Source organism: Lissotriton vulgaris, chromosome 3_1 (assembly GCF_964263255.1).
Source record: "Lissotriton vulgaris chromosome 3_1, aLisVul1.2, whole genome shotgun sequence".
Lineage (NCBI taxonomy): Eukaryota > Metazoa > Chordata > Amphibia > Caudata > Salamandridae > Lissotriton > Lissotriton vulgaris.
Window position 1 is genome coordinate 532,328,453 of NC_141689.1, and position 27,434 is coordinate 532,355,886.

At 41.8% G+C, this 27,434-nt stretch overlaps 1 protein-coding gene across 4 annotated transcripts in view; it reads right to left on the reverse strand.

Annotated features, from left to right (window-relative positions):
* The window catches only part of ARHGEF28 (Rho guanine nucleotide exchange factor 28), a 954,264-nt gene that overhangs the window by 472,133 nt on the left and 454,697 nt on the right, over positions 1 to 27,434 (reverse strand). For all 4 annotated transcript variants that reach the window (XM_086960785.1, XM_086960787.1, XM_086960786.1 and 1 more), the window contains exon 5: positions 26,502 to 26,685. In XM_086960785.1, coding sequence (XP_086816911.1) covers positions 26,502 to 26,685 — 184 coding nt within the window. The remainder of the gene's footprint in view (positions 1 to 26,501; positions 26,686 to 27,434) is intronic.

Consider the following 27,434-nt stretch of genomic DNA (forward strand, 5'->3'; position numbering starts at 1 on the left):
GCAAAATCACTACCAGTCTTTATACTCCCCGGAGGCTGGAGGGCTGAAATCTCCACTTCACATCCCGCAAAACAACCAGGCACTGGACCCTTTCACCGAAAAAGAGGTGAGGATGGCGATAGCAGGGTTATCCTGCGGAAAGGCACCTGGCCTGGATGGGGTGCCGGGAGATCTATTCAAACAGGAACCAGGAATTTGGGCACCTTACCTTCTGCTGATGTTCAATGCAGTCCTTGAGGGGATGGAATTACCTGATACCTGGCTGGGGGCAGAGGGGGTCCCGATTTTCAAAAAGGGATCTCCCCTGCTTCCAGCCAACTATCGCCCAATAAGCCTCATTGACGTCTCGCAGAAACTATTTGGCAGGCTAATACTCAACAGGCTGCAAACCTGGTTGGAGGAGACTGATACCCTTAGTCCATTGCAGGCGGGATTTAGAAAAGAAGTCTCCACAGTCGACCAAATACTTTGATTAAACATCATTTACTGGAAGACAGTACTGATCGAGGGCGGTACTCTTTATGCGGTCTTTGTGGACCTTCGTGCCGCCTTCGATTTGGTCCCAAGGGCCAAACTGTGGGAAGTACTGGCCGAGTTGGACGTCCCGGGAGACATCCTTCAAATCCTAATTAGACTGCACAGAGATAACTGTGCCCGAGTTAGAAGTGGGAAAGGTGGCAGGTTGACCGACAGGTTTCCCGTTCGCAGAGGGGTACGGCAGGGTTGCGTACTAGCCCCGACCCTGTTTTGCCTCTTTGTGAACGGGGTGATAGAACATCTGAGTAGGATTCCCAATATTGATGCACCAAAATTGAACGGCAGCAGGGTGCCCGCGATTATGTTTGCGGACGACACCCTGCTGCTGTCCAAATCGCCAATGGTGTTACAGAGGGTCTTGGATGGCTTCTTGGGCTTCTGCAACGAAAGGGGGCTTGAAATCAACCCTTCAAAAACAAAATTTATGATCCTTAACCCCAAGCCCAAAAATTGCCCAAATCCCCGCTGGGCACAACATCTCTGGAAAGGGTCTATACAATAGAATACCTTGGAATAACCCTAAACCAGAACCTAACATGGTCGGCCCACGTAACAAAAGCGAGCACAAAATTAGCTCAGAGGGCGGGAAGCATCACAAGAATTGCTAGGAAATCCCCACTTCGCCTGTTGGCACCTGCTATCCATATTTACAAAGCTCAAGCTCGGGGGGGAATCATCTATGGGAGCGAGCTCTGGGGACATACCTTGCCACATACCATCCAGGTTACAGAAAACAAATTTATCAGACAACTGGTTGCCCTCCCCCCGAGCACCCCACTCCTCCCACTAAGACTGGACCTGGCACTGAGACCCATCACTGAAGAACTAGGCCTCAAACCCCTGACCTACTGGCGTCGCCTGTGGAGTAGCCAGGACCTTGCCACTTACAGAAATGAGCTGCAGGAATTCCTTAAGTTACCGAACGCCACCAAAATCCCTTGGCTAAAGTACATCAGGAGTATGTGCATGACTCTCGGAGTGTCAAAGCTGTGGACAGACCCGGAAAGTGCGTCCACAAGGATCTCCAGAAAAGCACTTTCCAATCTATTTTATAACTTTATGCTTCAAAAAACACTGGACACCGCCAGGGAAGGGTCTCTAACCGACCTCTTTATCAAAATAAAAGACTCATACAGCCATGAATGTGTATTAGATGGTATGATGCCGGCGTTCACACGGAAGATCTTCCTGCAATGGAGGTACGGGTCTCTCCCCTTAAGGTCCTTCACAAAGTCTTGGGCTGGCCGATTGGAGACAGGGGCGTGTCCAGCCTGCGCATATAAACTGGAGAGCGACTTGCCTGTGGTTTTGTTTTGCAGAGCATTTACAACAATTAGGAGTCACTGGCTGGTCCCTCATTTAAAATATCTGGGTTTCAGAACATACGCCCCGGCTTATAGAGTCCTAAAGACAGATCTATCTGTGCCAACAGTGTTTGCAATGGCAAAATTCCTGACTGCAATGTGGCGGGTGCGTGCACGAATAATTGAGGACACTATAACCGTGTGAAACATCTCTCTTACCCCCCTTGCATTCGGCCCAGTTGCCTTCTTTCAAAGACTGTAAAACATATAGTATCTGTTTAACCATTCCTTTAAGAATTGTATTATAAAAATAGTATATTCATATAATGTTTTTTAACTTTTTAATGATCAAATAATTTGGATATCTTTTATGATCTTTCATGATCGAAATAAAGATTTTTGAATTGAATTGAATTGAATTACATGGACCAAATACTTCAAATTCTCCAGAGGTCAACTGGAACCGAGGCAGACACCGCCTCCGGTTTCCTGTGCTTCATTTCACGACATCTCCGTCTGAGTGGTGTATGATCTACTATTGGGCTTGTGGTCCCTACTTGGACAGGGTGATACCTCTGCCATCTAGAGACCCCATCACTAACACACATTTAATTGAGCTGATCCTAAAAAGAAGTATTATATTATTACAGATGGAAAACAGAGAGCTACATAGATGGAAAGGAAGGAGAAAAATAGAAATAGCGAGAAGAAAAAGAGGGAGCGCAAATTGGACAGATGGAAGCAAGGGGCCTTCTGGAAAACAAAACGTGTAGGAGATAGAAAAAGGAAAGAATGACAGAAAGTTGAGAGTAAGAAATAATAGAGGGTGGAATAGAAAATGCAAAAGAATATACACATAAAGGTTGGGGTGTAAAGGGTAGTGAAGATAAGGGCAAGAGAAATGAAGGGAAGAACTGAGTTATAACAGAAGAGTGCAACAGCGAAGAGATGGAGAAAGAAATAATGGGAGAGGAAGATTAAGAAAGAAAAGGGGAGAGAAAAGAATGGAAAAAAAGGAGAAAGAGAGACAAAGGAAGAGGACAGAGAGTGAAAAGGAAAGACAGGAAGGGATGGAGAGAGAATATATTTAATAATGGTTTGGCAGTTAATTGATTCCTTTGAAAAGAGATGTTATTTACTTAAGGGTAGACCTATTAGGTGTCTTCTCTATGTCAATGTTACTGCTCTAATTTTGAGAACGGAAAATGCTGGGCATAAATTTTTTCTCATTTTAAGGATTATTGCAGTCTTAAAAGGACTGCATGTTCAAATAAATATGCTTAGGCTGGACAACTCATAATTAGGGGTGGGCGATAAATTCCGCTACGTTGGCGGAGTTGGCGGAGTTATTGCCACTCGGGAATTCTGGCCAAATTCCGCCAACCGCCACGTGGTGGAGTTTCTTCTGGCACATGGCTCACAAATGGTAAGTTGGCAAACATGAATTTGCGTCCCCTAGCATGATTTGTGGGCACTAGGAGGGCACCCGACGAGATCTTTTAGTCTCCTGTATAAAGTCATCAAACCTGCCTGGCTGAGGCGCAATCATCTATTTACTTTGCATCGCGCATACTTCTCTCCCCAAAGACTCTCTAAGTTCCAACCAGGGAAGTGCTGCAATAAATGTCTCCTCCCAGCAGCCTTAGATGTTCACATGTTCTGGGAATGTCCCAACATTAGTAGCTTCTGGCAGGAAGTTAAGGCTTCTCTAGAATCAATCCTTAAAACCTCGATTCCTTTTTCTTGGTCCTTAGTTATTTTTGGACTAAGTGATAACATTGGGGGGTTAGAGAGGTCATTTCTGTTTTATGCTATTTTGATAGCAAGAAGACAAATTTGTAAAAACTGGGTCAATGCCAATCCGCCGACTCATGCAGAGTGGTTGACATCACTTTATGAAATATCTAAAGTAGACATGGCAAGGTCTTGTAGTCCCCGTAGTTTGGGCTTTTGGAATTTTCTACTTAAGTGGAGATAAAACTATCAGAGAACCCGGGGTTTGTTTTTTCTGTTTTTTTTTTCCCCGGGTCCGATGATTAGGCCCAGTACTCCAGGTCCAACGGGAGGCTCCCCCATGCCATGAAGAAAGTGGGCTGATAGCCTGTCTTAGGCTTTGATGGAGTAAGATCGTCCAGAGGGTACCTCCCGCCAAGATATCTGGTCTGTTCCTGGGAAGAATGGAGCTATTTTCTAGTTACCTACCTTTCAAGGACTTTTCTTGGTGGTTGGTTATTTCTTGGAACGATAAAGCGGCTAATGAGGACAAAAAAAAAAAAAAAAAGATTTTCCCAGAGCTGGCGGTCGTAATTGGTCACAACCTTTTGCGTTGATAAAGCTGCCAATTGATTTGAAATTCTACTCAAGCAGCAGCAAAACCAACTTGAGCAGCAGAGCCCTCTGGCACACCGCGTGATGTGCAGAGCAGGCTCCCAGTGCTAAAAATAAGTGTGAACAGCGCAACATTCTGGTTTCCGCCCATTCATGAAACTCCACGGAATCTCGAGAAGTTTTCATGTACCTCTGTGGAATTCTGTGGAGTGAAACCCTGTGAGTTCTGCCCAACCCTATTCATAATTGGAATTGCCTTTGTGGTTCTCTGCACCTAAAATGTAATACCAGATGGAATTGGTCCAAAATATAGCCACTCTCTTCTTAGCATTAGCTAATGTTGCTGAACTTTTTCTATTCACAACTCCAAAATGAGTGGTTCCCCACTTTCAGCGACCCTTCTTATGTTTTTTTAAAGTAAAAATTGAAGCAACTGCATTTTACATGGCAGAACCATGAGAGATTTCAAGCCTAAACCTTAATTGACCGGTACAAAAGGGGGTGGTGATGGACGGAGAATCTGAACCAATCAAACACTCACACCCAGTCAACAGATCTGGGTTTAATCCATCACTGTTCTTTAGCCCACTCTGCCACACCAGTTCAGACATGGCCATATGCAAATCAGTCTGACCCTGTGCCTCATGGGAACAGTCCAGCCCGAACTGCCAAGCCATGCCTTCACTGGACCGGAATCAAGCTTCCTAGGACCGGTTTCTGGCATTTCAGCCGTCTTCAGACAGGCCTGCTTGAATCCAGTGGCAAAGTGAGCAAGGGACTCACGTCTGAGCATACCCTGCCCACTTATGGCGAACAAAGCGGTACAAAAGGGGGTGGTGATGGACGGAGCATCTGAACCAATCAAACACTCACACCCAGTCGACAGATCTGGGTTTAATCCATCACCGTGCTTTAGCCCACTCTGCCACCCCAGTTCAGACATGGCCATATGCAAATCAGTCTGACCCTGTGCCTCATGGGAACAGTCCAGCCCGAACTGTAAAGCCAAGCCTTCACTGGACTGGAATCAAGCTTCCTAGGACTGGTTTCTGGCATTTCAGCCGTCTTCAGCCAGGCTTGCTTGAATCCAGTGGCAAAGTGAGCAAGGGACTCACGTCTGAGCATACCCTACCAACTTATGGCGAACAAAGAGGAAAAACCCCCTTTTGTACCGCTTTAAACCTTAATTGAAGCTCAAAATGGCTTCCTTCAGAAAATAAGCAGTTTTCCAAAATCTACCAATATGGCATCTTTGAATCTTTTTAGTTTTTGGGTAAGACAGATGCAAGAGTCTATCAAGATGGGTTTTATGTTCTTCTAAAATCTGATCATGCTTTACAATTGCCTTGGATTAGATATATAAGAGACACATTGATCAGACCTGAAAAGACATAATTGTGGCTAGAACCTGGAAAAATAGCCAAAAAGAACATGTTCTTAGTCGTACCTCCTTAATGGGAAATGGTAGGTGTGCATCAGAAGAATGAAATCTTAGGTTCTTCCTTGGGCTGAAGTATATACAATATTAATTGAAAAAATACAAAAGCTAAAGTGAAGTAATGGTTAACATTGGTTATAGCACCTGAATCCATGTTTGAAAAAACGTGAGAAATTCAACTAAAAACCACAGTTAAAGTGCAGTTATGGTTTCGATTTAAAATAAAAAAAACACTGAAATTCATAAGCTATTGTTAGGAGCCCAGTCCGTAACTCGTACATCAGCCCTGTAAACCATAATCCACACACCACATGTAATGGTCATGGCCTCGCCCTTAATGAAACAGATACAATTACAAATGTTGTAAATCCTCTTACAGATGTGAAAACATAACACATTATCCTTACCACTTTGACAGAGATAGCTATGATTGTGAAATCATTTCTAAGTTTGATTAAGTGTTGTTATTTAATTACATGTTGCTTTTAGGTGTTTGTTGTTGGAAAAAATCTTGTGAGGTCATAAGCATTGCATTTGGTCTTTGCGGTATGGTCTTTAGTCATGGGCCGCAGGAGATTTACCACAGGTTCTGACCTGCAGTCACACCCTCCTATCAGCATTATGTAAACAATTGGCCACCTGCAATTGGATTCAGAAAGATCACCTGTTCCATATGGAGTAGTGTGAGCCTCCAATAAACTGCCATTCCTTACTAAATTAGCCCTGTTGCCAACATTTTAAATCCAACTCTCAAACAGACACTAAGATTACACATCAATTCTAGTGTTAATGTAATACAATTTATAAATGTGTACACTTAATTAGGTTTTTAGTCCCTAAGTTCGTTTATCTAACTTGTAAGTACTTTAATGTTGATATAAGGTAAACAGAAATAATTCTAAAGCAAAGTAGTGAACACATGGCCTTTTGTGTAAATAACCTGTGCAAACAAGAAGGCTGCGAAATTCAAACTCTGTGTTACTGTATCACAAAATCTGTCATCACCATAGCCTTTCTGTGCACATAGCAACATAATTATATTTATTTCTTTTTTATTTAATGCGATTTTATATAGAGCAAACTTTAACCGAAGGGGTCAGAGCGCTTTACATAAGAACCAGTTGCAAAACATAAGGACTAAGGATTACATGGCGTTACATAAAAGATACAAACAGAAAAAAATGCAAATGTACAAGATGTAAAGTCACACAAGGAAGAGATACAAACAGAAAGAAAAATTGCAGATGTACAAATAGTAGAGTCACTCAAGTAAGAGATACAAATGGATATACTCTAAGAGTCACATAGGAATGGTAGAGAGTACAAAGGTCTACTGCATATACTAGTGATTAGAGTTATCTCTATATACATAAGGAAGGGATACAAATGGATATACTCTAAGAGTCACATAGGAATGTTAGAGAGTAAAAAGGTCTACTGCATATACTAGTGATGAGAGTTATCTCTATATACATAAGGAAGGGATACGAATGGATATACTCTAAGAGTCACATAGGAATGGTAGAGAGTAAAAAGGTCTACTGCATATACTAGTGATTAGAGTTATCTCTATAAACATAGGGAAGGGATACGAATGGATATACTCTAAGAGTCACATAGGAATGGTAGAGAGTACAAAGGTCTACTGCATATACTAGTGATTAGAGTTATCTCTATATACATATATACACATAGTAGATTTTCTTAGGTCAAGACCCCCCAAAAAAACAGAAAAGCAGAGTTCCATTAAGTGGGGTCGGAGGGGGGATGCAGTCACAGCACCAAGGGAGGGTGGGAGGGATACAAGGGTATGGAGAAAAGGCAAATCAGAAAAGGGAAGAACATGTGAGAATCGTCAAGGGGGAAACGAGGGAAAAGGGTTAAAGGATGAGGGAATGGACAAGATGGCGGGTCAGAGTCCAGAGAAAAGCGGCCCAGAGCAGCAGCAAAATGGCTGCCAGGACAAAAGGAAAACTAAAGAAGTCCAGGAGAGTCTTCTTTACTCTTTCATTCAGATGTGGCTGCAGGGCTGCTGCCTGCATCTGGTGTTTTCATGGCCTGCTGCTTTGTTTTGGGGAGGGGTGTATGTGCCCCGAGGGCCGCTCCACATGGGCCCTCTCTGCTGGCCCAGAATTCTGGGGGCTGCTGCAGACGTGAGGCGGCCGGGGAGTGCGGCCAGGGCTCACCCTTCTTGGTGGGGGCTCCATGGTGATCCTGCAGGACCGGGAGAACCATAAATCCTTGGTGTGGAGAGGAGCCTCCGGTGCTGCTCTGGCCCCTGGGGGCAGGGGAGGCCGGGCTCCGCTTCAGAGCGGGCCAGGGGAGCCGCTGTTGTTGGGTGGCGGGTTGGACGCCAGGCTGACGGGACGGAGGCAGTGTGCGCGGGGCGTCCATGGAGCGTGAGCTAGGAGGTACCGATGGCCAGCCGGGCAGCCCGCTCCGACCGCTGCTGTTGCTGCAGCCCGACGGTGGCTCTTCCTTGCTGCGGAGGCGGCGGCGGCGGCGACTGCTGCGGGAGCCGGGCACGCCTTCCGAGGGCTCCCGCGGCCGCAGCCTGACCAAGACATGCAGCTACAGCCATTTAGACACTAAGAATGCTGACCTGGACCTGCGGCACTCATCAGGGACCGGAGAGGGAACTAACATTGTGGTGCTTCAGAGGTTTGAGCAGTAGTTCTGTCTCCGTCATTGCCCCTCCCTGCTGCACGGACAGCTGACCCATAAGACACTTTGCACCTCTCTTGCCGTGCCCCAGCTCCCTCCACCCAAGGCACCAATGGAAATGAACACCCACTATCCTCCAGAGGTGAGGCCTGGTAAAGTGCCATAATGGCAAAGGAGAATGATCGCAGGCAGGAAGAGTACAACATCCACGACCCGAGCGCAGCCTGCATTGTGAGACAAGTGCAGCGCAGTTCTAGTGTGGTACCTGTTGAATCACTCAGTGCCGTCTGCTTTATACAGGGGGAGGAACAACTACACCCAATATGCCTCCCACCAGTTATATGAGCATGGGGCCTGCCAAAATGCAGTGTTCACTATAATGACTCCATTGGATCAAGGTAAAGAAATGACCACCTTTTATCCTTCTTGTGTGGACCGTTGCACCCCCTGCTTGTCTGGATGATGGAGGCAGGCCATCTCCTGGGGGATGGTGCCCTGATTTGCACTACCTAAGGGCCCACCTAAAGGCCAATAGCAGCTGCTTCAAACAGATCCAGGGACGATAGATATCTCCTGCCTCACAACATTTTGCCCATTAATTGTGCCAAAGTTAACACTTGTCCTGACACCGTGGTTGTGATACTATCATGACTTTACTCTCTGTACATCTAATATTGCTCCATTACATCTGTCTACTTAGACCATATACAGACCATTTCCTGCCACACTTAAGCTCTAAGATGCATAATAAATGAATTCCTCTGTTATTTTGGGACCAAGACAGATGCATTATTCTTTTTCTCTCCAAGTGTACATAATCTGGAAATCTTAGCAAAACCCCTTTTTAGGCAACAGAGAATACACTAAACCAACAAAGAGGCCATCCTAGTCAAGTCACAAATAGCCCAGATGAGCAGTCCAGCACATTAAAGGATGATATAAAACTGATCCTACTTTAAAAGAGCAAGAGGTTATAAACCATACATATGAAAATGGGCACTCTTGTGGTGCAGGTCATGCCACCCATTTAGTACCATTTCAGATGCCACTGAACAGAGTATATTGGACCCCGAGGACTGTCTTGATAAATCTAAAGAAACTGTTCTTAAAATGGAAAACACTGTGACTGAGATTAGGTTAAAAAATTAGGACCTTGAAGCGAGATCGCAACAAAATAATATTCGTATACTTGGATTACCCAAATCCTCAGCATGGGTAGGGTTGAGGCTTTTGTAACAACGTTATTAATTGACACGTTTGGCAGAGGCTATTTCTTGAATGCCTTCACAGTGCAACAAGATCATAAATCTATTAAACCTAACTCGTCCTAGGCACCACTCCATGGCCAGTCATAAGCTGACTTTTAAATTATCGTGACAGAAATGCTGTTTTACGTCTGGCATGAGCCGAAGAGATCATATCTCATCAAAATAATCAACTGTCCATCTTTCTGGGATACAGGAAGCAGGTTGAGCCTTCCAAGCTGTGAAGAAAAAACCCATCACTGAAAACAATAAAATGTCATGCTCTCCCAGGGAAGCTTAAGGTGGACTATAAAGGGAACACCCATTGCTTTATCACATCAACAGATGGAGCTTGTGTTTATTAAGAAACATGTCCAATGAAGAACGCAAACAGCTGAAACAGTATCAAACCTCGAAGCCTCCTGTAATCTAAGTACCTTGAATGCTACAAGCAATAATCCTTGTCCAATTATAGCCCACAGCTTCATATGTTTAATAGTCAGTTATGAACTGCCTTTTCTTTTCTATTACTCAATAAACACTGCCCACTAACACTTCACTTTGGGAACTATGCAGAATGTCTCACTCAAAACATAGAAAGGCAACACCAAGCCATTACTACAAGAAGAGAAGCAGACTCAGCTATTATGGGGACATCGGGCCCTACGTGCAATATCTCTAGACCTTGTGAAATTCCCCATCTAAACGGTCCAGTAATAAGGAACCATCATACCTCTGGCCAAGAACAAAGAATAACTACAAGTCACTCAAATGACGTCAAAACCACTGTAGCACGATTAGTAGAGGTTAAGGGACGGTCAGTCGAACGATCATATGCTGAACCGTCCACACCAAATGAACACATACTCGGCCGACGGTTAAGAGTCACTGTACCCACTGCCAGCCAACTGGAAACAACTTCAACACGACAAGTAGAATTTATGGGACCTAGTCAACCAATAATAAAGAGTGCATCAGCGGGAGAACGAAAAAACTCAACAGGCGTTGTCTGGTTTAACCCGGACTACACATCGCAAGGAAGACACGACACTCTCAACAGAGGTAATATCTTAAGGCTGCTATCCCACATTCCATCCTTGACAGAATTAAAAAGCTCTGACCTGGAATCCATTGAATTTGTAGCCGACGAGGCTACAGGCAAAGAAAAAACAAAAGCAACCTGGAGAACCCTGGCAATTTCACAAAAAATAATTGCAGAGGCTGACATCTTTGGAAGCTGGGGGATCACAATAGAACCTTATGTCAAACCAAGGTACCCTGACATTCTTGTCCCGGTGGAAAAAGCGGCAGCTCCAGCTATCATGAATACTCTAAAAAACTCGGTCCTCAGAGGAGCGGTAGGGCCAGTGGTCAACAAAATTGATCCACACATCAATAGCACTGGAGCCACTGCAGATGAACACACACAAATGTATGACTCAGGATGGATTGCTAGAACATTAAATAACAACGAATGACAAATTGGCCACAAGCCAAAGGAAGACGTTTACGGCTCATTAAAAATATGCTCATGGAACATCAATGGCCTGGCTTCCAAAATAACTGACTCAGATTTTATGAATTACATCAGAAAATTTGATATAGTGGCACTCCAAGAGACATGGCTCACAGACCCCCCCAACCTCCATGGCTACTTACGTTTTTTCGCAGCTGCAAGTAGGACGGCTAAATATGGTCACTCTAAAGGCGGCCTAGTAACCTATATACTGGTTACAAGTGTACTGACAGCAATAGAACATGGACCATCCTCTACAGCTGCCCTGGCTGTAAAAATTCGCTTGCCACAACTCAAACAAGGCATTACTGAAACCGATTTCCTCCTAATAAATGCCTACATTAACCCAAGAAGGAAAGGGAAAGCAACCAAAGACCTCTGTAGCCTCATGGAGACACATATAAGGGAAAGACCCACACCAAATGTTGTTCTTACCGGGGACTTTAACCTTAATCTCATGGGCGAGACGCAGGAAGATGAACAACTAATACAAAACGCAATTTGGGACATCCCAACACAAGCAACCTCACAGTTATCCAAAAAAAAAAACTAGGTAACAGGACACTAGAAGATCTGGAAAACTTTAACATTAGGGCCCTCAACGGTAGGACCTCTGGAGATAATCCCCCAGTCGCAACCTTCCATTCAACAAAAACAAGCAGTATTCTAGACTATACTTTTATATCATTACCCTTTTTCCAGTCCTTAATATCATACCGGATTGGCTGCAGCGGGGAAAGTGATCATTGCCCCCAAGAAATTATCATCAAGATCATAAAGCCGAATTGTGAACGATCAACAGCGCCTAAAGAGTCAGTCCAAACCATCAACTTCAAAAAAATCAAATACTCATCAGCGTTGGACGGAACGCTAGTGGAAAGGGCAAAACAGCACTTCGAGAGTCGCTCTGGGGATAGTGAAATAACAAAATGGGAACATTTTACAAGTACCATGTCTATGTATGCTACAAGACCCAAGTTTCAGACACAATTGGGGGACGCAAGTTTCTGCAAATTCTCTCGAGAAGACCAAGGGAAAATTAAAGACATAAAGACCCTAATCAACCGTAAAATGAGAGAACTCCAAAGGAAACCCATGGATACCGTAAAGCAAAACCATCTACGAGAACTAAAATCAACACTAAAAAAACAAAAATGGGAAGCAAACAAATCAGCTGAGGACAATTTATGGGCGAGACTTCACTCCGATATCAAACGGAACGATGGAGCAAGATTCTGGAAATCAATAAATGCATTCATAAGACCCGCGCATCACGGGGTTTCTTCAAACATCTCAGAGGAAACCTGGGCAAGCTTTCTCGGCACCCATTTTAGTCAGACTGAAGGGAACAACCAACATTACGAGCCTGTCACTTATAAAAATTATACAATTACTGACACAAGGCCCACAGAATGCTTTACTCCAAATGATATTATGAACTTGCCGAACTTACAAAGCACCATCCAGTGCCAAATCAAAAAAGGAAGAAAGGAGGGAGCGCCAGGGCCAAATGGCATACCTCCTATTCTCTACAAACAAGATGTGCCAGGCTGGGCGGCAGCCCTGGAACCCCTCTTTCTGGAAATACGACAATTCAACACCATTCCAAGGTCCTGGAGGGGCTCCATCATCTCCCCAATCTATAAGGCAGGAGATAAGGCTTCCCCACATAATTACCGACTGGTGGCTTTAATTGATAACGAGGCAAAAGACTTTGCAGGTACCCTACTTGAAGAGCTGACAGCCTGGGCTACAGAGAGATCCTTAATCCCTGCCAATCAGACAGGCTTTGCCAAGTCAGTAGGCACGATGACGAACATCCTGAGCATGGGTATGCTCATAGACAAAGCAGAATCTAACAAAATGCCCATCCATTTCTGCTTCATCGACTACAAGGCCGCTTTCGATAACGTAAATCGGAAGCTTCTGTGGTCTAAATTGAACGACTGGGGGATCTCGAGACCCCTGCTGGATCTGCTCATCAACCTGCACACAGAAACTTGGGTACAGATAAAAATAGGGGATGGATCCGCCTTGTCAAGACCCATACATACTAATAAGGGCCTAAAGCAAGGCTGCGTCCTGGCCCCCACGCTCTTTAACCTATTCCTAGGCGACCTTGTCCCAATACTAAATGACTGCAATTCCCACGCCCCTAAACTAGGAGGGCTCCAGCTACCTTGTCTACTATACGCAGACGATATCGTCTTAATAAGCCACACTAAGGTAGGACTTCAACATCTCTTAGACGCAACACAAAGGTACTCAAGTAAGAACGATCTTACAATAAATCTGGGGAAAACTCAAACAATGACCATCAGCAGGAAAAAAAGGAAACCAACATCATGGCATTGGAACACGACAAAAATCGAAGAAACTCCAACATACAAATATCTAGGAGTGAAGATCGACAACGGTGGGCAGTTCTCGGCTCAGAGAACAAGCATACGAGGGAAAGGTCTTTCGTTAGCGATTTCGTTGAAGGCACTAAATCATAAACTCTCCGGCCCATCCCTGTTACCCCTGACGCAAGTAATTCGTGCCAAACTTCTTCCAACAATTACTTATGGGAGTGAGGCACTCAGAGGAAGGGATGCTAAGATCCTTGACAACACTATAACAACAGCTTACAGAATTATTTTCAGTCTACCCAAGCAAACCTCACCCGCTCAAATCAGGCTCGAATTTGGCATCGACCAACAGCTCCTGGCAAGGCATGGAGCCTACGTGATAGCCTGGGACAAAGTGAGGAAATCAAAACAAGGAACCCTGAATGAACACCTGTGGAAGGAGTTAGAACAGCATCCTTCCTCAGCAGCAGCTAAGTACCTCACTGGCAGTCTGACGAATACAGGTCTAGAACAGCTCTGGAACACTCCAACAAGTCATACAAATTTCAAAAAACTGGTAAAAAAATCAATCAAATTACAATCATGGTTGCAAGACAAGGAAACCCTCTCGAAGAGAACACATGGCTGGTTGACTCTGAACTCGTACAAAACTAAAGAACAACAGCGCTATCTGGCCGAGGGGTATTCCAAGAGTGTCAAGATGTGCTTTCTAAGGCACAGGTTGGGCCTGCTACCTTGTACTCAAAATCTCCCACGCTGGCTCAAAATCAAAACTGACCCCCTCTGTCGGCTATGCAGTTTGGCAGAAGAGGACATGCTGCATTTGATATGCTCTTGTGAAAAACTACGGGACGAACGAAAACGCTGGCTAAAACACCACTTCAATCGGCAAGGGATCCGCACTAGACAGGCGGCGGTCCTTGCATGTTTTCACCCTAATGACCCTGGCTTGAACTGCAGCTTTGTAAAATTCCTGAAGGCAGTTGAAAAAAAGATGCCAAAAAACTCAATCCATAACTGCCTTAATTCAACCGACTTGACATCACTTCGCTGACGGTTTCACTGACTTTATGAGCTCATGCGGCCACTGAGCAACAATTTACAAACATTAAGTCCAAATATAAGCACATCGGTCATAAGGAAATGTGAACATTTTAAATTTTAAATTTTGAGTCTTTTAAAACTGTATTTTTATCCATTCTGTTCTTAACTCATTTTTATATTGCAATGGTTTTAAGTAAATATGCTAAATAAAGATTACTTACTTACTTACTTACCAAGCCATTACTTGAATATCCAGACAACGATTCTGTGGTTAGGGTTAGCTTTGGACCTTCTATGCTAAAATTGGAATCTCAAAGTGCGAGGTGGAATAAGCTTCCCCTCTATGGCCAGCTGTGTCATCATCATCAAAATGGTGATACTTCAAACATTTCTACATCTATTCACAAATATCCAGAGCCCTCTAAATAAGTCATTCTTCACAAGACTCATGGTGACACTTGCTAGACTGGTCTGAGTCTGTAAGCAGCCCAGAATTAGATGGGATTTTCTAACATTTTCTTTTGTAAAGAGACGATTTGCCATCTGTGACTTGGAACGATATTATATGTATATCTATTTATGTATGATGATGTATGTATGTATATATGAATGTATGTATGTATGTATGTGCATTGGATTTCTATATATAAATCTAACCAAAAGTAATTGAAGCGCTGTACAGTGTCAAAGACAAGCAAAATAAAGTTAATGAGTAATATTGGAAGTAGCCGGGTTTTGGATGGCTAATAGAGTTTGAAGTCGAATGCTATTATTATGCAGCCCAATCACATTTTGTGATATACTGGCAGTTATCGGGAAGTCAATACATTGCATCTGATTACTGAGCACGACCAAGCTGTGAAAAGCACATTACTCGAATCTATATTTGATTCTATTCAGATGCATATGAACCTGCGCACACACAGAGCTATCCGGGAATACAGCAGAAGAGCCGTCCTCACCCAACTGTGCCCAGCAAACTTTCAACTCCTTAATAATTCACTGTTACCTCTGATCCAAGAGAGTCAGGGAGATCCTGCTTAGCAAACATATGATATGCCTTGGTAGTCTGTTTGTAAATAGTTTGTTTATTTCACTGGGGCAATTCCATTGTTTAAGTCCACCACTCATTTACTATAGACTCAGGCAAGCTGCCACATTCTCCTTTGGTACCTTCCCTCGTGAACCTCTGAAGTGTATCTACTTGATGCAGATGATAGTCTCAACTTCCCCCAGATGTTGGGCTTCTGATCTTTGCAGAATGTCTACTGAGTCATCTAAGAATACTGGAGACTGATCTGAACTAAGCATTGATGACGATGTTAGGATATATTGTTGCAAACAACTAAATTAATATTCATGAACTATAGACACAAACACAAATACTATACATTTTGACACACTTTTATAACAGTCCACTAAAAGAGCAAAAAGAAAAAACTATTTGAGTATTTACCCTTCATGTCAATGGTGTACACATCCCTATGCTGATTTTTTCAAATATAGTCTGGGCATGCTCTGCCATTGAATGATTCTGGAGATCAGGTGTTGACACAATGATAGATACTAACCCTCACCCCCCCTCTCTAAAGTGGGTGCCTGGTTAACCCCTTCGATGCTGATGACGAGCTCAGCTCGTCATCAGCCACGGGTGACGAGTGCGGATGACGAGCTGAGCTCGTTATGTATCGCGGTAATTTAAAAAATGCCGCACAGCGCAAAAATCACCGCAGCAGCGATGTGGCTAACAAACTTACAGACACACACTTTTCCATGCAACTGATCGGGACTGCACCAAATGACTTAGAGGGCTCTCTCAGAGTATACTCAGCCAGTAGGGACGATACCTAGGTAAAGGTCATAAACCTGAAATCTTAGAATGCCAATCAGAAAAATCGTTTCCTGGTTACGAATAGGGGCCTAGGGATGTAGAGTTAGGTGATAACAGCTGAATTTTATCATGTTGCATTGTCATTTCCACAGTACGCCATTAGCATGGACCCTTTATGTAAATGTTTATCATGACTATGGGTGAGAGAAATTAGTTTTATTTGCATTCACGTAATTCCACAAAATTTTGGGAAAAGCGTTGTCTCATTTTTTGACATAAGTGCACATTTTAAACTAAAAAAAAAACATGAAAACTATTGCTGCTAGCAACATCCACTTGTGTTCCGGTTGTTTGCGTTATTCCTGTGCTCTTATGCTATCATTTAGCAACGAGTGGCCGCTTAATTACATGACATGGCATGGTAGTGTCATTTCAGGAACTTAGGGTAAAAAGCATATTGCAAAATTCGAGAAATTAGGCAAATTATGCAAGGGTAATTAAAATTTCGAGATCACAGGGGTGTGTGGTTCCTAGTAAGTATGGATTTGTCTGCTTAGGTCAGTTAAGTTCCACAGTCTGTTAGGAGCAGTTGTTCCTATATAGGAACAACTGCCCTCACACACCTAGATAGGTGTCATGCTTCATCATTGGGCTTTTGTTCCATGTTGAGCCGGTGCTGCAATGCCCGCCTCAGAGGTTGCCGGCATGAGTAGGTCTTCCAGTGTGCTGATATACACGAGTTCCATGCTAATTAGCGTGCCATTAGGCAAAATACTTGAGGAGTCCTGATTAATACCCTCAATGGGTCTTATCAAAAATGTATTTACTTGTATTGATACATAGAGAAGTATACGTGGCTGGGAGTAACACAAATGAATTTATATATCGAAACCCCAGTCACTGTGTAAATTAGATTTTTGTGGTCCTGAAGAAAAGCCGCTAGATCATTCACATGACACAGGCCATCGTTATCTCTTAGTTGGCCGACAGCCAAAAAGATTGTTGAACAGAAGGCAATGTGTTTGCTTTTTAAAGCTACTAATGTAGTAAGCCCATAGTATCTATGACAACTTGCAAAGCGCTACGCATCAATGAGCACTTTAGCAGCTTGGTAATTGCGTCAGGCCTGAAAAATCATGGACCAGGTGGCAGAAAGCTCTTTGTGGTACTTACTGGCTGAATGGTGCAGCAGCTTCAGGTGACACAACACTCCAGGAAGGGATTCTATTTTCTAGGAAACCAGAATGAAATGAGTGTGGGACGGCCCTCTTGTGTTTGAAAGTTGCTACTACTATGTGTCAGCTGTAATTTGGTATATTGTCGCTTGCAGCCAGTCCTTATATTGTGACAACAGATAAATAAAGACATACAAACACACGCCAATGAGCCAAGTAAACTGACCACGTAACTCGTTAGAAAAATCAAAAAAATGCAGCTGACCCAAGATCGATTTAAAATAAAAACGTATATTAGAGGTTAAGGTTTGCTTTTAAATGCAGCCAAATAACCCATTGCCAAACCATAGTGTTCGAGCATGTATGATTTGTAACAAAACGTGCTTGGATGTGTATAGTAAGCGTATGATTTGCAACAGCCCATAAATCAATACTTCACTCTTAATCATCCCCAAATGAATGCAACTGAAACAGTTAGGTGTGTTCCTCAGAAAACTGTTGCACCAGGACAAACACTGGCTGCGCGCTGCACAAAGATGTGTTTACTGCACAGTGAAGTACAAGGCCGCCGTAAGGTGAGACACAGATCAATAATATAATTAATGAGTTCTAGTGACATCATTAACAATGAAGGTTCGTTCCTATTGTCGCCATGTATTATTCTGAACATTATACCATACTGTGAAAAGGACACATTGGACCTTATTTACCACTCTTAAAAAGTTGGTAAACTACTCCAAACATCGTAGGCAAATCTGGGACTAGTCAATTTCCACCTTTTTCAAAAGAAGCCACTACAATCTCGCATCCAGGCTGATCAAACTCAAAACAACTGCCGTGCAAAGGGGTTATAGACCTGAAATAGGCATTCCAGTACTGTGGTATTTGTGAGCCTGAGGTATGCTTCCTCACCACGTAATACCCTTGCCTTTCTGAAAGAGTGTGTCTTACATTTTCAGGCCCAAGAGGGGCACCGGAGTTTCTCTCCTTCACACCAGGTCTCGGAGCAGTGTTCCATTGTATGGGGATTAAAACCCTGATTCAGGAAACTTCTAAAGCATCTTGTGAGCCTTCCATGATGGTTAAAAAGTGCAACCTGATTCAAGACCTAAGTCCCAGATCCCTAGTTATCAATGTGAACCAGTGGTTCCATGGGACTCCCCATGTCCCCTGGGTTAACATATCTCCTAAAATAGCTTGACTGAGACGACACATTTGTCATGTAAAATGTGGTATTAAGGAGACATACAACACGCGCTAGCCCATTCCCAGCATCAGTTGTCATTTTGTGGTGAGCTTGACCTTAAAGAAGAGTCAGAGTAATAACTGGTCCTCCCCTCTTCTGCATCTACATCCTCTGCATCTGGTGCCCTATCACCGACCACCAGAACTCAGTGGACTTGTTATCTGGAGTACTATTTGGGATCATTGTTTTAGCATCACAAAAACAGGAGAATACAAGTTGACTTATGTGTGGTGCTATTTTTGATGTTTAAAATTTTTGTCTTTCAGATCTTTTTTCAGTTCGCTTGGCTGTGACCCACTAAAGCAGGGGTCTCCAAACCGGTCCTGCATCGCCGGATCCATGCCAGATTTTTAAAATTTCTACATGTATCTCAATGGGGATATCCAAAAAATCTGGAATGGATCCGGCCCTCCAGGACCGGTTTGGAGACCTCTGCACTAAGGTATTTTCCCTCTTAAGCAGACACAATTGAAAAACTAGGACAAAGGGCAGGTGATTTCACAGAATATTTAATACATCATAGCATCCTGTATGGCATCTTTATTTCTATTGGCTGGGACTGTAGACGAAGCCATAGGAGGAGTGTGAGTCAACGTTTCAGAAAACATCTGAGTAAACATGAACCCTCCGCCCCCCCATAGGATACGTTTGGCCTGAGATGCCTGTGATCAAATTGTAGAATACCTACTGCTTAACTATTTCAAAAGTGTATGCAGCCATATCCTGGCTCCAGAATCTGCTAGAACCTTCTTGTTTATTTAGTTTTTCCTCATTTTAACTGCCCTACGGCTCCCATGACTGAATAAAGACTCTCTCAACCACTGAGATATTATGGTGAAGCCAACTTAGCCAGTAAATCCGCAACTGTTTTTCAAAGGTTACTCTTGAAATTAGAGGTTTTTCCTTTTTTCATCTAACTCTTAATCAGACTGTTCTTTTAAAAGATAGCGCTCTGACTAGACATTGGGGTTTATTGTTACTGTGTCACAGTGTCTGTGAATTTAAATGTGCCACCTTCTCCGGGCGTAGGGCTTGCTCAAGAGTGCATGCACTGCTCGATCTGCGAGACTGATGTAGTAGAGTATAGTAGAGAAGCTGCGCCCACTCTCCTCCCATATTTTCTCATTGGCTTGTGTCATTGTCTTTCATACATGCTGCCTTTGTTTCGTTAATAGGCTTGTTAGTCTCTCCTTAGTACGGCCTTGTCTTCATTTGTACCTTCCTATGGCGACTGACCCCTTTACTTCGGTTGTTTCATGGAAGCTGTTATTTAATCTGTAAACATTATTTACTTTATTGAGTTTCTCTTACTGCAGGCCGGACATGCGTTGCTTCAGCTGAACCGCTTGTGTGTTTTTAAGCAGCACGGCTGCCCAGATAACACAGGTGCCTGCTTTCAATCACTTTAACCTGGCATTATTTTGTGTCTGTTTCAACCCCACGCCCCCCCAAGTAAAATGGATTTAGAAATAATTAGCTAATTAAGTCATGTGAATTCCAGGTAGTACATAATCATGTGCTAATGAGCTGAAGCTGACTACAGCACATCTGTGTTACATGTCATCTGCACTAAGCCACCTGATGGGTTATTTCCAAAAGCATGTTTTATTAACACCACCACCCCCAATACCACCACCACCAATACCACCCCAATACCACCACCAATACTACCACCACCACCAATCCAATACCACCACCCCAATCACCAATACCATCCACCACCAATACCACCACCACTAATAACACCACCACCAATACCAATACCACCACCACCAATATCATCACCAAACCACCACTAATACCACCACCAATAACACCACCAATGTCACCACCACAAATATCACCACCACCAATGCCACCACCACCAAACTAATACCACCACCACCAATAACACCACCGGTGAACACCCTAAATATCGATTCCAAAATATCAAATGGACAGAATATCGAATCAAAAATATGGAATGGACAGAATATCGAATTATCAAAATATAGAAAGGACAGAATATCGAAATTGGGGTAGGAAATATCGAATTCCACAATATCGAATTTTATAATATCGATTCCCACAATATCGAATTTTATAATATAGATTCCCATAATATCGATTTTTTTTAGTGTTATGTATGGTAGTATATGTGTTAAAATGATGCATTATTTTTCTAATGTATGTTTAGTTTTTTTAAAGTAAAGAATGTTATGTAATTTAATTTTTGCGTAATTTAGTTCCGTAGCGGGTTGTGGGTTTATAGGGGAATAGGGTGGGAAGTAATTGAATTATATTACATTAAATATTAATTTTCATTTATATTTGTATTTATAATTAATTGATTGATAATTAATTATTAATTGGTGATTACATTTTATGAATTGGCAATTAATTTGTATTAATTGATTAATTGATAATTCTGTTAATTGTATTTTTGATTATTAGGAGCGGGTTGTTGGTTTATAGGGGAATAGGGTGGGAAGTAATTTAATTATAGTAAATTACATTTTATTAATATGTATTGATAATTACTTCAGTCAGTCAGTCAGTCATAGAAAACTTTATTTCGTTTGTTACAACCATAAAAGTGTGTACTTTACATTTTATAAAACTTTATAAAAACACATAATATTACACAGTTATAAAAATGCAGCACGTGATCATTTCCTAGATGATGACACGGCTCCTTTTGTTAAAAATCAATATCCTCCTAAGTTATTAAAATCACAATGAATAAAACATATATACCCAAGACCTTCCAACCATGTGTACATTACTATTAATTTACAATCACATTTTATATTCGGGGGATTACTTGCACCTGGACTTTCTGGAGGAGGTACTCTCTATCGCTTGTACGGGACACGTCAGACCCCAAAGCCCGTAGTTCTTTTTTGCCTATTATGGCGTGTCCTAGCTGCGTACATAATTCTAATCCCAGCATTCCATATGCTTCTCTTAATGCTGCCCTTGTTTCTTTCGCCCAAGGTAACTCACTAGAGGCAATTTCTTCTCTACACCACTGTGAGATTTTTTTGGGTGTCTCCCCGGTCCCTAGACGCTGCCAGAAACGTATTAGGGCCATCCTTGTAGTTATTGCCCATGAGGTAACTCCCACCTCTAATCTTACTGCTTGTACCATTGATGATTTTGGCAGTGAGAACAAACCTTTCAGGATCAAACCCTCCTCTTTATCCCAACATTTTTTCCCGCTTAAAAAAAGGACCTCTGCCCCGTATAGAAATTGGGCGGGGACCATAGCTAGATAGGCCTTTATAACGGGCCCGTCTGACATTTCTCCATAAAAACTATTCAAACTTTTTAAGCCCTTCGTGGAAGATGTCGCCCTCATTTTTAGTGCTTCCAGATGGGGGGTCCAATTCGGATTACTCGTGAACCAGATTCCCAGGTATCTGTATTCTGTTACCTTCGCGAGTAATTCCGTACCTAGGCACCAAGAAAACCGGGTCTTACTTCTGCCGAAGCATAGTATTTTGGTCTTCTCCATGTTCACTACAAATTTTTTATTTAAGCAGTATTTATAGAACATGTTAAATTTCCTCTACAGACCTATTTCAGTCTGGTCCAAAATCACCAAATCGTCTGCATATTGCAGACAAGATATATGGTTACCTCCTATCTTTGGACTAGCCCCTCGGACCTCTCTTAAATGCTGGGGTAGGTCCGCTATGAACAGGGAAAAAAGCTATCGTTGATAATTAATTGGTAATTTATGTTTATTAATTGGTAAGTAATTTCTATAGATTGGTAAATAATTTTTTTCAATTGATTAGTTGATTATTCTGTTAATTGTATTTTTTATTATTAGGAGCGGGTTGTGGGTTTATAAGGGAATAGGGTGAAAAGTAATTTATTTATAGTAAAATAAATATTACATTTTATTAATATGTATTGATAATTAATTAATTGATAATTAATTAATTGGTAATTAATGTATATTAATTGGTAATAATTTTTTATAAATTGGTAAATCATTTTCATTAATTGATTAGTTGATAATTATGTTAATTGTATTTTTTATGATGAGGAGCGGGTTGTGGGTTTCTAGGGGAATTGGGTGGGAAGTAATTTAATTGTAATAAAGTTATTATTTATTTTTATTTATATGTATTGATAATTAGTTGATAATTAATTATTTATTGGCAATTCATTTATTAATTGGTAATTTTTTTTAAAATTGGTAATTAATTGTTATTAATTGGTCAATATTTTTAATTAATTTTTTATTGCCATTGATCATTAATTTAATCTTATTTTAATAATAAATAATTTCCTTCTCTACTGTTGCACTCTCTGGAGTGGGAATAGTCATGTTTACCTCTACTCTATCTAACGCTTTCCCTACTGTTGCACTCTCTGGAGTGGGAATAGTAATTTTTACCCCTACCCTATCTAACGCATTCCCTACTGTTGCACTCTTTGGAGTGGAAATAGTAGTTGTTACCCCTACGCTATCCAACGCTTTCCCTACTGTTGCACTCTCTGGAGTGGGAATGGTAATTTTTACCCCTACGCTATCCAACGCTTTCCCTACTGTTGCACTCTCTGGAGTGGGAATAGTAATTTTTGCCCCCACGCTATCCAACGCTTTCCCTACTGTTGCACTCACTGGAGTGGGAATAGTAATTTTTGCCCCTACGCTATCCAACGCTTTCCCTACTGTTGCACTCAGTGGAGTGGGAATAGTAATTTTTACACCTACGCTATCCAACGCTTTCCCTACTGTTGCACTCACTGGAGTGGGAATAGTAATTTTTACCCCTACGGTATCCAACGCTTTCCCTACAGTTGCACTATCTGGAGTGCGAATAGTAATTTTTACCCTCCCGCTATCCAATGCTTTCCCTACTGTTGCACTCTTTGGAGTGGGAATAGTAATTTTTACCCCTATGCTATCCAACGTTTTCCCTACTGTTGCACTATCTGGAGTGCGAATAGTCATTTTTACCCTCCCGCTATCCAATGCTTTCCCTACTGTTGCACTCTTTGGAGTGGGAATAGTAATTTTTACCCCTATGCTATCCAACGTTTTCCCTACTGTTGCACTATCTGGAGTGTGAATAGTAATTCTTACCCTCCCGCTATCCAATGCTTACCCTACTGTTGCACTCTTTGGAGTGGGAATAGTAATTTTTACCCCTACGCTATTCAATGTTTTCCCTACTGTTGCACTCTCTGGAGTGGGAATAGTAATTTTTACCCCTACGCTATCCAACGTTTTCACTACTGTTGCACTCATTATTAATTACCATAACAATTAATATATTAATTAATTTAATTATAATATTTTATTTATTTTTATATTTATATGTTTATTTATATATTTATATCAATATATTTTTATTAATGTTCTAAATATTTTATAATTAGGATTAATAATTATTTTATAATATTATTAAAGTAAATGTATATTAAAACATTTTTTTACATTTCATTTATTATTTTTACATTTTAACCTTTTTTACATTATTTTAATTATGTTTTATTTAATTATGTTCATTGTTTAATTACATTTCTAGTATTTTCTAGTATTATTCTAGTAATACATTTAAAAATTCGATATTTTATTTAACTATATTTTAACATTCTATATTTTGGAATCAATATTTTAGTACTTACTTGTTTGTAGATAGGCATTCTATATTCTGTTCCTCAATATTTTGGCGTCGATATTTTGATAATTCGATATTTTGTCCCTCAATATTTCAATACTGATCCACCACCACCACCATCAATACTACCACCACCAATACCAACATCACCAATACCATCACCACCAATAACACCACAAATACCACCACCATCACCAATATCACCACACAACTACCACCACCAATACTGCCACTACCAATACCACCACCACCAATACCACTGATACCACCACCACCAATACCATCACCACTAATACTACCGCCATCGATACCACCACCCCTAATACCACCACCACTACCACCACCAATACCACCTCCAATACCAATACCACTACCACCACCACCAATACTGCCACGAATACTACTGCCACCAATACCACCACCACCAATACCACCACCACCACCTATACCACCACCACCAATACCAACAATACCACCACCACCAATACCAGTACCACCACCACCTATACCAATACCACCACCAATACCAATACTGCAGCCAATACCACCACTACTAATGCCACCACCACCAATACCACCACCTCAGCGCCTCTTGCTCACTAGTCATAGCAGGGGCACTGTACGAGGCAGGTGCTGCAGCTGAGACCATCCCTCCTGTCTCCCTCCATGCCTGCCATAAAGCATAGCCTGCCTTGCACAAGGAGGAGAAGCCAGGGCTCTACTATAGCTGGAGTGTTTTTTTTAATTAGGCAAAAAATTTCAATGACATTACATAATGCCACACTGCACACTCAAATAACGGAGAGAGCAGGACATAGCCCCCCCCTCCCGTTCTTCCTCCTGAGCCGCAACAGTGTAACCACATAGCGAAAGGTGTTGGCGTGCTTTGTTAGTATTTATAGGTCGGATCATATGTAACTCTCACTACACACTTTGAGGCCGGTCATCGCACTATATCACTACTTTGAAGAAGTCGTAGGCTGGTCTCTTCCCCTGATATTTACAATCTAACAAGCGGTCGAAAGGCCCTTTATTGCAATGCACTAGGTCTAGCATTTGTGAGAATTTACGCTATAAGTATTGTAAATGTCAATGACTTTTATTTATGTTTTAAAACCTAAAACATCAATAAAAGGCATTGTCATTTACAATGCCAATAGCTTAAACTCGCATTAATGCTAGACCTATTGCATTGCAAATGCTTGTTAAAGTAGCAAACACTCCGATTGGGTGCTTTTAACAGCAGAAGTGCTATGTCTTTTTAAAATACCAATCCCATTTTAGGAGTAGGTAGCAATGTAGCGGCTTTTAAAATGTGATAGTAAATCTTTACTGATTTGGTATTAGGAAGTGGCATGTTGTAGGCCTCTCTTCTAAATAAAAAATTGGTATGATGTACACATGTTAGGGTGGTAAGCCATCCCCAAAAGAGACCCCTTTTCCCTTGTCAATGTAAACAAAAATGTTTGTTAGGGACTAGGCCGTGCTTCATGGCAGCCACAGCCCGTGCAGGTAAAAGCTGTGGGGCAGGGTGGGGGGATTTTGATGAACGATCACAAGTGAACTTTAAATAAGTAATTAACTTTCTCTCGTCATTGTCCGTCGAAATACCTCCACACCGGGCCCCACTGCCCACCACTCTTACTTGCACGGGCTGTGGTTGCTTCATGGGACCACTGCTGCCTCTTAAACTTAAAAAAAAGTAAACACTTTTCTTACAATGTAGTTGTTTCCTTTGAGAAATCTGGGCTGTATTAAAAAAAAGGTTTACTTTATTTACAGGTGATCACAGACATGGTGGTCTACTGGCTGGTGCAGGCCTCCATCCCTGTGATGGCCACCAATCGAAGTGAGTCGCAATTTGTGACTTACCTCATTAATTTTTTCAAAACCAATCTGTTAGTATATAGATCAGTTGGTAAAATGTTATACTGGTCGCAAAAATACTGGTTGGGAATTGACAGATTTTCTTTTTTTGCAACCAGTAGTTAATACATCGGGTTCCATGTTTCCTAACTTGTTTGATGTCTGTGATTCTGTATTTACTTGAAAGCCTGGGGAAGCGGAGATCAGATTTTGTTTTAAAATTATTTTAGGTATATAGGAAATTGCTATTCTACAGGGTAGTTTTCTGAAATAAAAAAAAACCGCAGAATCATATGCTACACAAATCACTAAAGCTCATATTAGGGAAACACTTACTTTTCGAAGATTTCAACAAGTTTTGTGTGCCCATTCCCTGCGGCTAATTCCAAAGGTGTTTGTCCGTCATCATTTGGCAATGTTAGTGCAAGGGGTCCTCCAGGCAAAGATGCAAGGAATTTGGAAAGCTTCACAAGTCCCCATCTCATTGAGAGCTGAAGAAGAGATTCTTTATGAATTGTCTCTAAAAAACATAAAAACAATATTCTGCTAAAACAGTGAAATATAACAACAGCTTTCATTAAAACCTCCTAGTATACACTGTACGCGTAAAATAAACACTTACATTTTGAGGGAAAGAAAACGTAATAATAAGTCTCCCATTAACAATAAGCTATATTTCCATTGACCCCCACCCCCCTCTTAAAACGTCATTTTAAAAAGGTTAAACTGTTCTCTGAGATGCATTTAAGGATTCCTGTTTTTGTAAAAACCTTCTCCAGAACGTTGTTTCCTCAATTCTTTTTCAACTAATAACATTGCTAAGATGTCAAATCCATCTTGGTGACTGCTGTTCATGGCAGGCAAACTATTCCAAAATCATATAGAGCATTTGTTAGATCTTGTCCCCCTTCATTCTACTCTTACTTTTCTTTCTTTCTCTTTTCATCCCTTGCCATATACCATGTCCGGTTCCCCCTCTTCCATCATTGTGATTTTGCTTTCACTATCACTGGCTTCTACTTTTAGCTAATCCCTCATACCCTTTACACCTGCCTAGCATCTCTGCTGCCTGCCTATACCCTAGTACCACTATCCCTACTATATACTAGTACCCCTGCGAATATCCTCTTACCACTACTCCTATCCTACCAAATCTACCTCCGCCCATGACAGAAACTCATCATCTGTCTATATCCTAATAGTCTTACACCTACCAAAACTAAATTGAAAGTAAGTAAACTTTATTATTTCAGATTCACTTAAGTAAGC